The sequence below is a fragment of the Lacerta agilis genome, chromosome 1 (genome assembly GCF_009819535.1).
Source record: "Lacerta agilis isolate rLacAgi1 chromosome 1, rLacAgi1.pri, whole genome shotgun sequence".
NCBI lineage: Eukaryota > Metazoa > Chordata > Lepidosauria > Squamata > Lacertidae > Lacerta > Lacerta agilis.
The window spans coordinates 21,104,283-21,119,214 of record NC_046312.1 but is presented as its reverse complement, the minus strand read 5'-3'; the positions used below and the strand labels follow the sequence as shown (position 1 = coordinate 21,119,214).

At 42.2% G+C, this 14,932-nt stretch overlaps 1 protein-coding gene across 2 annotated transcripts in view; it reads left to right on the top strand.

Moving 5' to 3' along the window:
- The window catches only part of SLC24A4 (solute carrier family 24 member 4), a 102,459-nt gene that overhangs the window by 6,479 nt on the left and 81,048 nt on the right, over positions 1-14,932 (top strand). For both annotated transcript variants that reach the window (XM_033140859.1, XM_033140851.1), the window contains exon 2: positions 700-810. In XM_033140859.1, coding sequence (XP_032996750.1) covers positions 700-810 — 111 coding nt within the window. The remainder of the gene's footprint in view (positions 1-699; positions 811-14,932) is intronic.

Below are 14,932 nucleotides of genomic sequence, written 5' to 3'. Positions count from 1 at the left end.
GTGTAGAACTTCCACAGGCCAGCATTCATGGAGGACAAGGCTATCCATGCCTTGATGGTTTCACCTGATTCAGAGGCAATATGCTGGGGAACACAAGTGGGGAGTGTGGTGTTGCATTGCACATCCCCTTTGCAGGCTTCCCATAGCTAGGGCACTGTGAAAAGAGAATGGACTAGGTACGCCTTTCGTTTGGTCTTGCAGAGCTCTTAATGCTTGTTCTGTGTGGCTTGGCTTGCTTTTAGTGGGATTGCTGGCCTCAGTTTCATGTCCCCTGATTTGAACATTAGATATATATATAATGTTAGGTATTTCAGACTTGCATTATAATCAGGATTATTACAGATTTCCTCAGCCAGAGTTCAGTACTCATACCATTATACCAAAACGGCTCTTTTCCCTTAGCACAGCTTGTTCTCCGGTATGCACCAAGTACCCTTATATAATGTGTTGTTTACCAACAGAAGATGCCAAGCTTTGCTTTAGTCACAGAGAACCTTTATCTTAACGCAGCCTGTGGATGTTGCTGGACTACAACTCCCATCTACCCTGAACATTGACCATGCTGTCTGAAAGCTGATGGGGGTTGGAGTCCAGATTGGAAGGCTGATCTAGTGAAAATTTAGATGTATAGATATCAAGGGGCAGAATTTTTATTTTATTTTTTGCCGGTGCAAATACTGTGTTTGTCTTTTTATGCAGGACAAGAACCAACTCTTGTAGACAGAAATATCCTGTCAGAGTTATGGAGGAATAGAAGATTGATGGCATCAAATAATGAGTCACATGAAGAAATGAACTGCACAAAGCCAGGTAAGAAATGGGGAGCTTAAAAGTATATTTCAGTTCTGCTGTGGCAAAAGCTGCAGTGCTTTGCCAGATCTGAAGACTGTGCCATGTCAGAAGAAGGTTTTCACGAGCACAAAAGTTGTTGAGAGACACAACTGACACAAGAACGTAAGGCTGTGCCTAAGCAAGCAGGAAGGTAATTTTCCCATCACACAAGCAGTGCTCAAGTCCTCATTCACAGTGGTTTTCCTGTAGATACTTATACCTTGTGAATGCATAAGTTATTATTTGTGCCTGGGTGTTGAGACAACAAAGTGCATTGCAGTATGGTGTTTTTTTTAATAAAAAAAAATATTATTGAGTTATGTGACTTTGAAAAGTTACCTATCTTCTTCTGGTTTGGTGATGCCTTGATCTGTGTTATAAATGAGTATATTTAGCGTAGCCCAGTTTTGCTGGTATATACATAATGTTTACAGAGAAAGAGGGGAAAACCAAAACATCGCTTTTATCACTAGCAGAGCGGAGGATCAAGAGACAAGCAGATACTGACCAGCCACATCTACACCATACATTCAAAGCACTCTTTAACAGGCATAGTTTCCCCCCAAAGAATCCTGGAAACTGTAGTATGCTAGGAGCACTGACCTCACAGATCTGCAGTTCCCAGTACCTTTAAGAAGCTGCAGTTCCCAGGACTCTCCATGACTGTTAAAAATGGAGTAAGTGTGCTTTAACTATGCAGTTTGACCCAGGTAGATAAAGGAGCTTGGAAAGTGGTAGGCAGTCACATCACCTAGCAGTTAGGTTGATAAGTTTGGAGTCTGCAAGTAGCCCTTTCCAGACCAAAGCAGCAAGTTACTCAGGCTGTATCCACATTAACGACTTAAAACACAGTGAGGTTGTTACACTTTGTTGTGTTTCAAGTTGCATTGGCATGTTGCTGTACACACCAGAGAGAGAGGTGGGGAGGGAGATGCCTTCACCTGATGAACATTACCTGTTGGGTTTCCCTGCACCTGCAACCCCCAGGACTCCCATTCATGAAGTTGTCATCCGCGCATACGCTGTGGTCCGCGCATGTGCAGCGGTTGTCTGAAATGTACACACCTCAGCTTAACTGTGCAGTTCGTGAGGCTTATGTTTTCAAATCGGAAAGGAGGTGGTACAAGGAAAGGCACATCAATTAGCAGTATTTCTCGAGAGACTGCAGAATAGATATGGAGTGTGGCTGTTGTCATGCGTGCACAACTTCAAGCACCATCAGTGGGAGCGCACTGGAGCTGGAGTAAATGGTAATGCATACACAGCCTCAGGTTGAGGAGCCAGTGTGAAATTAATAATATTAGCCTTTGGCCAATTAAACAATTTATGGCCTTTTAAATTATTGGGAGGCTATTGTTTTTGTTCAGTATTATGTTCTGTATTTTTGTGTGTTTATGTTGTAATGCACACTGTGGGTCCTCAGGTGAAGGTGGTTTAGAAATTTAATTAATTATAATTAATTATTAAACGTATTAGCCTCTTATCACCTAACAGATCTCCAAGCAACTTACACTGAATAACATAGACAAAAATACCTTGTAAAATAGATTAGCTAAAACAAAAACAAAACCATATGTAAGGTTTACATTCCATATAGCGCGCACACCCACCCACACCCACACAAGCCTTCCCTCCCCCAATAACAGTGATAACAGCATTGGCAGTACAAAAAACAAATCTATATTCTCGAAGAGAAAAATAAAAGCTCAAACACTGATATTCCTCTCCTTGGCCCAGGGATCCCTAACTTGCAAGAGTCAGCTCCAGCTCCCACCCGCCCCCAGCGTTCCTGGTTTGTGTTTGTGTTTTTAACTTTCCACCCAGAAGTTGAGTGTCAAGGCAGGATGCTGTAAATTAGTATGGTGAGGGTCCCTTCTCCAGGGATGATCCCAGTGGCTCTCCTCTATTGCAGAGATAGCAGCAGCAATTTCAAAGCAGGAAGATACAGCAAAAGTTCCGTCTGCTCTGCAGTTGTTCCAGCTCCTCCTCCTCCTCCTCCTCCTCCTCCTCCTCCTCCTCCTCCTCCTCCTCCTCTGTCACTGCTGGGAATCCAAAGGTTTATAGGACCAGGGGCCCTCTTGGCTTCTAAGCCTGGCAGGGAACATGTCAACAGCTCCCCCCACTCTGCCCTACCCTTGTTGGTTAAGCTACCATGGTTGCACCAAGGGCAAGGCGCTTGACTTGATCCTTGTTACCACAGTCTGGTTCAAAACCTCTTGTGCTTTGCAGTCACATTTGCTTGCTCCATTAAACTGTTTAATCACAACCTTTGTGATTATAATTTTAATTCCGATCCAAGTTATACACATTAAAATGTTGACGTTCTAATAAAAACACTAAATTATGTCTCTCTCTCTCTCTCTCACACACACACACACACCATTTTTCAGTGTAGCATTTCTCACTCCAGGAAGACCACTTACAGTATATCCTAATTTCCTTGTGGCAAAAAATAAAATAAAAAAATGTGTGTCTTTTAAGTCCACATCTGTTCGCAGACCTGGAAATGCTCTTTCAGCCATTCAGATGGGAATGGGGCTTTCATCTGAGCTTATAATTGCTCTTTCCCATATTCACAAATGGAAAAAAAAACCCATTTAGAGAAAATAAAAATGTTTTTAGCATCTCTTGCAAAAGCGCTTGGAGACAGTGGTCACGACCAAATCAAAAGTCTCTGTGGATTCTTACTCCGGGGCCACAGAAGCCTGTGATCCTTAAATCTCACTTCCCACTTTGCCACCCTCCACGTTACTATTTATTGCAAATGTAGCAACATGCACATGCTCTGATTCAGTCCTACACTGCAGAGAGGATTTTTTTTTTTTAAGGGTAGGAAGAACCTTTCAGCCTTATTTGGCTGTGACCTGTGCTCTGTAACCTCGTTAGTATACTGGTTAACTTCAGGAAGAAAATATGGCTTGCTTTAGCTGGATATTTGAGACATTTCCTCACTGGCTACCCCACACGTACCATTTCCCCTTTTCAAAGAATCATAGAATTGGTAGAGTGGGAAGGGACCACAAGGATCATCTAGTCCAACCCCTTGCAATGCAGGAATCTTTCACCCAACATGAGGCTCAACACCCCCCCCCCCGAGATTAAGGGCCTCATGCTCTACCAACTGATCTATCCCTCAAATTAATTCTTTTCAGCTCTTTTGGATACACGATACAATATAGGCTCAGGGTTTGCAGAATAGAATATAGGCTGAAGACTACATCATGGCTTATGGTCACCCACTGAGTGAGAACAGAATCCACTCCCAGAAGCTGACAGAATCAATTCCATTAATGCTACCAAGCGCAGATTACAACATTGGGATTTTGCCAAGCTTCTATACTTAGATGTCTCCTCAAATAGTATTCACTGTTTTCTTACGCGTGTGCATTTCTAAAGGAGCTTGATGGACAGAAATCTTTTGTTAGCCTTGCTTTCCCAGCGTGAGGTTTCTTTTTTCTATAGAGCTGCTAAATATAAAGGAAAATGGGAACCATGCACCACCCATATGACGGTGTTTCGTATGCATAAATATGCAACACAAGATCAGATCAAAAGCTCACCTAGTCCAGAATCTTGTTTCTGTCATTGTGCAGACAGATGCTTCAGGGTAGTCAACAAGTGGAACACAAAGTCAGTGGCCTCCGTGGTTTGTCCTCAGCATTTGTTATTTATAGGCTTCTTGCCTCTGAACATGTGGGGGTTTCGTTTAGCTTGTGGTTAATAGCTGCTAATGAATTTGTCTAATCCCATTTTAAAGCCACCAGGCCTAACCTATAATGTGGCAGTGAGTTGTGTAAGTTAATTATGAATTGCATAAAGAATTATTTCCTTTTGCTGGTCCAGAATTTTACTTTCATTGGGTGACCCTGACTACTAGTACAGTGGTACCTCGGGTTAAGAACTTAATTCATTCTGGAGGTCCGTTCTTAACCTGAAACTGTTCTTAACCTGAGGTACCACTTTAGCTAATGGGGCCTCCAGCTGCCGTTGCACCGCCGCTGTGCGATTTCTGTTCTCATCCTGAGGTAAAGTTCTTAACCTGAGGTACTATTTCTGGGTCAGCGGAGTCTGTAACCTGAAGCGCCTGTAACCTGAAGCGCCTGTAACCCGAGGTACCACCATACAGTATTCTGAAAGAGAGAAAACATTGCCACTTTCTTCATACTACTGACAATGAGTATTTTTCAGAGTTTCCCCCTTGCTCAACATAAAGCCCTCCTCCTCTCCCTGTGCACCTGCTCTGGGTTTCTCCCAACTTCCCAGAATAGATTTGAGGAAGGCACAGAGCATGCGCAGTGAGAGTAGCCGAGGAGGTTCTGTCGCGCCAGCAAAAATAATTCCACTGACTGAACGAGTTAGTAGGATAGCACCCAATACAAATAGCAAAACATCATTCAGATTGCTTCCAATAAAAAGTGCACTAGTTTGTTTTTTTATTCAGTTATTGGATAGCACACACTTTAGGGAATTTGCTAGAACAGCGCAATATTTGTGCGCACACAGCTTGCACTTGTTTATTTTAGTCAACTATTTGGACAAACTTCCTAATTGGTAAGAGCTGTTCCACATTGGAACAGACCATCTTGTGGGTAGTCAGTTCTCCTTCACTGGAGGAGTCTTTAATAATAATAATAATAATAATAATAATAATAATAATAATAATAATAATAAATTATTTGTACCACGCCCATCTGGCTGGGTCTCCCCAGCCACTCTGGGCGGCTTCCACCAAACATTAAAATACATTTAAAATATCACAGTTTAAAAACTTCCCTAAACAGGGCTGCCTTCAGGAATTTTCTGAATGTCAGGTAGTTGTTTATTCCCTTAACTTCTGATGGGAGGGCGTTCCACAGGGCGGGCGCCACTACCGAGAAGGCCCTCTGCCTGGTTCCCTGTAGTTTTGCTTCTCGCAGTGAGGGAACCGACAGAAGGCCCTCGGCGCTGGATCTCAGTGTCCGGGCTGAATGATGGGGGTGGAGACTAGACAACTATGCTGGATTGCAGATCCTCTGTTGAGCATTCGGTTCAAAGGGGAACTTTAATGGAGCCAGAGATAAGAGAAATCAGGCAATTTTCTGATAAGCAAAGAGAACCAGGAAATTCTGTAGCAATTGAAAATTATCCATATACAATATTACCTTCTCATTTTTTTTTATAGTTCCTTTGGAAAGGAGCAGGTTAGCAAACCGACTGCGATGAGAAGCCTGGTCTTACTTTCAAACCTCAGTCATGTTAATCTGATTGCCATTTAATATTTTTTATTGTGGTTGTCTGTAAAGCTAGCTGGCAAAAGCATAGGGTTTTTTGTTTTTTGTTTTTGTTTTTAATAAAAAACCATCCCAGGAAGTTATTGCCTAACATTTCCGCTAAAGTTACAAGTAACTTCACCACTGTTTCCCCATGTAAGGGAGGGAAGACTGCAGCGCAAACACAACATTTAAAAACCTCTCACTTTGTTCTCAGATCAGGCACATGCTGAGGTTGTGGCTGTAGCTATTACCCTTAACATGAAATGAACACAGTCCCCGCAATAACGTCTATCGCACAAGCACCGTTGAAATGAGCTACCGTATATACCAGAGTATAAGCCGGCCCAAATATAAACCGAGGCACCTAATTTTCCTACAAAAACCTGGGAAAGCTTATTGACTCAAGTATAAGCCGATTCACCTTTGCCGCTGTGGAGGAGGAGGAGGAACAAGCAGCCCGAAAGCAGCCCTTTGGGCTGCTCCTTCCTCTTCCTCCTTTGCCAAGTTTGCATTTATGCGAGCAGTTCAGGAATGGAACAAGCTGCCTGGGGAGAGTAAAGAACCGCTGTTCTTGTACGCTTCTTAAGGAATGGTTGACAGGGGAGAGCGGGTGGCGGCACGAGCGGAGAGAAAGGGCTTCTTTCTCACCGCCCCCACCGCCCGCCTCACTCAAGTATAAGCCGAGGGCAGCTTTTTCAGCACAAAAAATGTGCTGAAAAACTAGGCTTATACTCAAGTATATAGGTATGCAAAATCACAGTAGTGGAAAAGCCCTGCTAGATTGTGTCTGGTGCTAACAACAATCAGGAAAGAAGCACCTGGCTCCACTGTTCACACGCTGTCAATGATTGAAGCACAGATGGTTCTTGTACTCCACCTCCATGCTAGCTCTTCCAGGACAAAGTGACACAGGCCATTTTCTGTTGCTTTGCGCTCCAAGTGCCTGTCCATGAAATCTCAGCTGAGTTGCACGTGCAACTCCCAAGGGAGCAGAAGAAGGAGACCTTGGGACTAATTTAGCTCACATCCATTGCTGGCACTGAAATGACTAAGCTGTAACTGGCTACTACCTCTCTCACTCGCTAGCGTGTAAGATCTTCTTACAGGGTTGTATGAAATCATGAGTTTGTTCTAATCTGTGGGAAAGAGTCCATAAGTAAGAGTTTTAATTATCCTTGTAAGATAAGCAAATAGGATAACATCCCTGCACAAAGATAAAAGAGAACCCACAGGCCTGGTTCTTTCAGAGGTGATAAATCTATATCTCGACCGTACCACTTCCTTCTGCAGCCTAGGCTCATGTTGATCAAATGCTTCTCCGTACCAAAAAAAAGGTTCATGGATTGTCTGGGATCCCAGTTCGCACATATTGCTAAGGCAAACCATGGTTTAGTGTGAATGAGCAAATGGACAGATTCCTATAGTGACAACTGCAGCTGCTGTGTTCCTTCCTTATTCCTGCTGCTGCGGTATCCACTACTAAGCTGTGGTTTGGTTTAGTGTTATGTGCGAACTGGGTCAGAGAGTTGTGGAGATATGAAACAAGTAGATACGAGAGAGAGAAGGCTACTTGTTTAAAAGGCTGGTGGTTAGCATTCCTGTTGAAGAAGGGAGCTTTGATTTTTACATAGTTGAACATATAGAAGGATATCCCCACTGCTCTCTGTAACATTTCCTTGCTACAAATCATGGCTTGCCTAGAACGAGACAAACTATGAGCCAGAGTTTGGACACAATGCTAAGCCAAACCATGGTTTAGTTCTGGGTTGTGTGGCAGCAGCAGGACCAGGGGAGGAGTGAAACAGTAATGATTTTTTCTGTGAGTTGCCACAAATTCTGTGTTCATGCATAGCCATGATTTGACTCAGCCTCATGTCTCAACCAGGCCAAAGAAGACAAATAGCACTTATTCAAAGCAGTTGTAATTAAGTGGATTGATTATAAATGGAATATTTTATTTATCTGAAGCACAAACCAGCACCATTTTAGGAGGGCACCTAGGGTGGCATTGTGGTCAATACCACAATTTTCTACTCAAGACACTGGATGGTAGAGTTTGAAAAGGCTGTTCTCCACTGTATCTAAATTACATAAACCATTTGATGGTTCTTGACGTTTCTTAACATATGACATTTCTTAACATACAGCTCTAAAAACTCTCCGAGGTAACTTGTTCCTTCGTCCAAGAGCTTGAGGGTATCTTGTGGGAAGAATTCTCAAAATGATTAGAAAGCAGAAAGTATGAAGTAAAACGTACATCAATTTACATTGTGTTCTCATCTAGGGGATTCTCATAATATCATATTTTATCCCATGTGGCAGCTTTGATTTTTACATAGTTGAACATATAGAAGGATAGCCCCACTGTTCTCTGTAACATTTCCTTGCTACAAATCATGGCTTTGATGTACACAATGTGCACCAATTTACATTGTGTTCTCTTCAGCCAATTATTAATGCTTCCGGCATTGCTGTATTGGAACAGAAAACATTTTAAAGTTCTAGTAGTACTTTAATATTTATTTATTTTTTTTAAAAAACATTTTAAAAGTAGCCTAGGGCTGTGAGGAGGCATGGAGAGAAACAAAGAACAGGAATCCATCTGTTTGCTAATATTGGCAAAGTAGATAGAAAAGGGAATGCAATTTTTAGCATTCTGACATTCAACAGAGTTTGAAAAGAGCTCTGCAACTTTTTAAAAACCAAGGGTTGGATTCAGAGAAATTACCACCCAAAGGGATGGGGGTGTCAGAATGTGAACCCCTCCTTTCTGCTACTGATCCTATGAAAAGCCTTTCTTGCTGAATGGGGCGGCTGTGGCTGTTGGAATTACAAAACCTGGGACTTCGCTATCAGCAGCATGAGAGAACTGAGAGGGAATTACTGAAGTTCGGGTGAAGGCACCTTCCATGAAAGGGAGGTCTGTTCCCAGAAGGTCTCTTTGCTGGGTTTTAGGGATCTCCCCTTCCTCCACAGCCTCCTGTGCCACAACTCACCCCATTTAGCAGGGTCCCCTGATTCTTTGGAGAGGCTTTTTGTGGAGCACCAGGGATTGCTGAGAGAGGGGGGGTCAGGTAGGGATGTGCAAATAGGTCCATTCTGCTTTCTCTCAGTTTCTCATTTTTTCCAGTCTTAAATTCAGCTCTCCACATGTTCACAAAGTTTTGCAACCCGACGCCCAAAAAACACCTTATGAAAATTCACCAGCACTTCACTGTGAATTTCTCCAAATATATACATTTTTTTTGCCAAGCAATTTTCTCTAATATAATGCATTTTTGCATGTTATTCTCACTAATATATGCATTTGTATGCATCTGTACACAGCATATGCATTTTGGTACACATTACTTGGCTGGAGTAGCGCTTTGCAAAATTTGGAGAAGTGTGAATTATGAAGGATTGCTGTGTTTCGGTTTGTCCAGAAGGTGCAAATTAGTTAAGTTCACCTTTAAATGCAAACTGAATCAAATTTCTCCTCCATCCCTGGGTCAGGAAAGTCAAGCTCCCCCTTCTGTCGACATTTCCACTGGATCCAATGCAGTTACTCCTTGTTGTTTTTATACTGTGAGTCCCTTGGTGGCTTATGAAACCCTGTAAAATGCCATGCACATGGCACTGAATAACAACTGCAGCAACACATAGCATCTATATGTAAAGGTGAGAAGTACAGGGCTTCCCACCTGTCTGTTCCAGGAAATCGTACCTATCTGTTACATCCTGAATTTAGTCTTCGTGTTACCAGGCAGTGAACTTGGAAATTGGGAAGATTCACCTTATTGTCTCTCAGCACGCTTAGGGAAGTGCTGAAAGAATGACATTTCTGAACGCATGCCAAAGGCCAGATCCTGCACATGACAGTTTGCGCACACTATTTGCCTTGAGCTGGAGTAGCTGGAAGCTTACACTGTGGGCAGAATTTTTCTGGTCCCCGCCATTTGCAAAGACGCTCTTGAGAATAAGCCCAATGCTGGAGTTTGCCTTGTGCAAATTTCATAGGTTATATTATTCCTAAATTCCTCGGATGACAGGATCTCATCATGACAGTGTGCCTTTGTTTATTTGCCCAGCTGTTGAACAGCCACAGAAACAGATGTGGCTGGGGTTTAGATCAAGATGTCAACAGGCAGGTCTGTCTCTGTGGTTTTGTTGTTGTTTCTGATACTCATTTGTTGCTTTCACTGTAGACTTCATCTTCTAAAAATGCAGCTAGCAATGCAATGACTGGGCTGCTGCACCTACTTGAACTTGTTTCATCTGTTGGCTGGAGTTGTTAGGCACTAGTCTGGATGGAATGTGCTGCACAGGAGGGAGACCAAAATGATCAAGGGTCTGGAAACCAAGTCATAGCTCAGCTTTTAATACTATTATTCCATCTAAATTGTTTTCTAAATTACTTCATCTTAATGTACCTGCCCCTGTTTGCCAATGGATATACAGCTTTTTAATGGACAGGAGGCAGCAGGTGAGGTTGGGGGAAATTATATTGAGCAACAATACCATCAATACAGGTGCTCCCCAGGGGTGTGTGATTTCCCCACTGCTTTTCTCTCTATAAACAAATGACTGTACCTCAACTGATCCATCGGTTAAGATCTTGAAATTTGCCAATGACACAACAGTTATTGGGCTTATCCGGGAGGACGATGAATCTGTGTATAGGCAGGAAGTAGACCATCTTGTTTCGTGGTGCACCAGAAATAATTTAGTACTAAATGCCCAAAAGACAGTGGAAATGGTAATTGATTTTAGAAGGCACTCTTCCGTCCTGCCGCCACTTTCCATCCTTGGCAACATGGTTGTAGTAGTAGAGTCCTTTAAGTTCCTGGGCTCTATAATTTCTCAAAACTTAAATTGGTCAGGCAACATCAATAGTATTACTTAAAAGGTCCACCAGAGGTTGTATTTCCTGCGTCAACTAAGGAAATTTAAATTGCCCCAGGAAGTGTTGATCCAATTTTACAGAGACATCGTTGAAACTGTTCTCTGTAATTCTATTACTGCTTGGTACGGCACAGCCTCCAAGATGGACAAGAAAAGGCTCCAACGAGCAGTAAGAATTGCAGAAAGGGTAATTGGTCCTAGCTTGCCTTCAATAGAGACACTCTATGCTACCCGAGTTATGAAGAGAGCAGAGGGAATTGTTGCAGATCCTTTGCATCCCGGTCATCATCTGTTTGACTTCCATCTGGACGTCGCTACAGGACTTTATACACAAAAATGGCTAGGCACAGGAACAGTTTTTCCCCTTGTGCCATTAAATTGTTAAATTCATATTTGTGTAGCGGAAGGGGAGGCCAGTTATGGGTGGGGTTTATTTGCTGTGTCATTGTATTGTGAGTGTAACAGTGTTTGTATAAGGTATGTTTACATTGCAATGTAGCCGAAGCAAAATTCCAAGCATATTGGAAAATGTAATTGGCCAATAAATTATTCCTATTCCTTATGAGGAATGGTTGAAGGAGCTTGGTTTGTTTGGTCTGGAAAAGAGGAGACTAAGAGAAGATATGATAGCCATCTTCAAAATATCTAAAGGGCTGTCACGTGGAAGAAGGAGCAAACTTATTTTCTCCTGCTCTGGAGGGTAGGACACAAACCAATGGATTCAAGTTACAAGAAAGGAGATTGCAAAGAAACATCAGGAAACTCTTTCTGACAGTAAGAGCTGTTCGACAGTGGAATGGTCTCTATTGGGAGGTGGTGGACTGTCCTTCTATGGAGGTTTTAAAGAAGAAATTGGATGGCCATCTGTCATCGATGCTTTAGATGAGATTCCTGCATTGCAGGGGTTGGACTAGAAGACCCATTGGGCCCCTTCCAACTATACAACTTAATGATTCTATGATTCTATAGTCAACAGTTAGCAAGCAACAGAAACCTGTTTCCAGAGCTGGGGCAAGGCGGGGAGGTAGCAATCTTGGACTGGCTCCATTGCATGACACATATTGCTTCAACGGGAGCTCAGCTGTATAACAGAGCTCATCCCATAATCACACCTGTACTATATCTGAGCTATGACCCTTACTTCATATGAATGAGATGAGCCTGCTTTATACTGAGGGTCTCATCTGAATTGTCTAATCTGAGTGACAGTGGCTCTTCAGGCCTTCAGGTAGAAGTCTTTCTTCGTTCTGTGACCAGGGATCCTTTTCAACTAAAGATGTGACAGACTGAACCTGGGACCTCTTTGTATGTGTCACTGAGCTGTGACTGCTTTCTTCGCTTCAGTAGCGGATGCTACTGAGAGCAGCAACAAACTTTCTCAAAATCTACACACATAATTTGATGTACTTCCACATATTATCCAACTTTAGAATCAAAAAGGCTGGCTGTTCTTTTTACTTCAGTGAACTGAAACTAAATTGCAATTATGTCCAGCTTGTTGAAAGTGGATTCAAACCAGAATAAAAGCTGATGTGTTATTGTGGTGTTAATAATAATAATAATAATAATAATAATAATAATGCAGTTCATTTCCTAGTACAGTGCATGCTAGAATGGTAGGTTACTGTGCAACATATTTCTAGAGTGTTTTGTTTGCTTTGGAACAAACTATACCATGCACTGTCTTTTGGAAACAAGATTGATCATAGCCCTCAGGTAACAGGAAAGAGCCCAGATTGTCTTGAAGTAGGCACAATGCATTTGCATTCAAAGAAATCTTCTGTTCTAGAACAAGAAGGTAGAATATGCTCTTTGTATTCCATTACAAAGAGCATCTTCTACCTTGAAATGTCCCAGCTCTGTTAACAAACAGAGCTCTGTTCATGCCCATCATTAATTTCTTTTGGATCTTGATATATAAAGCTATATGCCCCAGTTGTATTTTATACTATGCTGAATATCAGATTTCCTAGGTTCTGCTCTGTGCTAAGGTGCAGCATATATTTTCATTTGTAGATAACTTCAAGGTGCTCATGGAACCTTGCTTTCCACCCATTGCCCTAATCTGAACACCATTAGAAGACAAAACAAATAAATGTATTTCAGAAATTATGGACAGAACAGTGGCATCATCTGCTTTGATTACCATAGCCTGGGCTTGTACAATTTGTGATCCACTAAGCTGAACTCAGCCCTACAAGCAATCTATGATTACCTGCCAGGTACTTGATGATCTTCCTGTTTTTGCACTGCCAGGCAGGAAAAGGGAAATTTACCAAGACCCTGGTGAGATGATCAAGAGCTGTTTGGTTTTGTGGATCACAGTTCTTCAGTCCTGCAATTTTCGTTCCCTTTTTTCCAGTGTCACTGGCTAAAGTATTATCACCATTACTTAAATTGTGTGCTATTAACCAATCTGTTTTTTAATGTGAGAATTAAAGTTATCTCCAGATTTGGGAGTTGTAGTTCTTTGGTTTTGTTGACTTTGATTATGTACGGTAACTCAGCTGTAAAAAGACAATTTTTTTAAAAAAAAATTCATACAATTTTACTTGTTAGCACAGAATTAAAATCCAGCATCAAGACTATTATATTATGCAATTTATTTTGCTTCCAACATGTTGTGTAAGAAACTTTTCCTACATTGTTTCTTTCCTTGTACTTCTCTCTCTCTATCAGATTAACATTGCAGAATGACAGATAGAAAAACAGGAGTGCTTTCTCCTTTCCAGCCTCCCCAATCCCCCAGTCTTTTCTAATGAGCATGCTAAAGAGCTGCTCCCCACTGCTATAAACATAACTGTCAACCCTCCCTGCTGTTTCCCAATGCTATAATAAGGGAATTTCCCGCAAAAAAGGGAAAGGTTGACAGCTATGAAGCATGATCAACAATCAATGGGCTGATGGGGTTTTTTTTGGGGGGGGGGGAGGGAGAATGCCCCATTAGTTCTTTTTAAAAGAATATTTTTAAACAACTTCTGCAAATCTTTGTGATTTCTTGAACATGCTGACATTTTCCCGTTGTTTGTTGGTGCTCCCATTTTTTATCCAATCCTGCTAGCACACAACACCTGAGTTCATTATTGGAGGGACTGATCCTGTTCTAAATTACCCGGCAGAGAGATTTAACAAGGCCCCACTGGATTCCTTTATTACTAAAATGTGCAGAAGTTATGCAGCTTTTATGCTTGGCTGGAGAAAAACATCAACCCTCCAACCCCCACAGTTGTGGTCATCGTTCCTTAGAGGAACTGCTTTGTAATTTTGGTTGTGTGTGTTTGTTCCTTTATGCTTATCTTTTGCAGTGTTTTCCAATACTGGAACATAGCTACGTGCTCCCACAGCCAGAAGGGGGAAATTCACCTCTTCCTCTTTCTCAGTACCACACAGAGTGGTTCTCATGCTTCATTCAGCTGTTCCTGGAAACTGGAGTTGAAAAGGCATTATAAATCCAGCTGTGCTCTCATTAATCCATGTTTCAGTTCAGGGGCCAGTCTGGGATGAAGTCTGTCTGAGGCCCTGGGTTGCCTGGGAAGTGCTTACCCATAGCAACTGTTTTCTGAGAACATAATCACTAAAACAGGAATTGTGGTCAAGCACTAAGGATGCCATGTAGGGTAGGTTTGACTGCTGCACTTTTCAAGCCACCTGGCTACTTCACTTACCTGCCTTGAGCTCTGTGGTGGTGCCTGCGTTTTATCTCCCAACTTGCACATTTTCCTTACCTCAGCTTATCCTTTCTTAGCAGTAGGCGCTGGGAGAAGAGCAGTGCTGCTTTTTAAACAGCATTCTGAGCAGGCATAGCAAATTGTCATAATGCTCTTCTTCCTCCGCAAATTGCTTCGGGCAATGGATAATTGTGTGGTGGCTTTAAAATTCACCTTTTCCACGGCTTACAGTATTTAGAATCAGCTGGTACTTGTCCTCAGAAACCCATCTTCTTCTTCTTCTTCTGCACCAAGAAC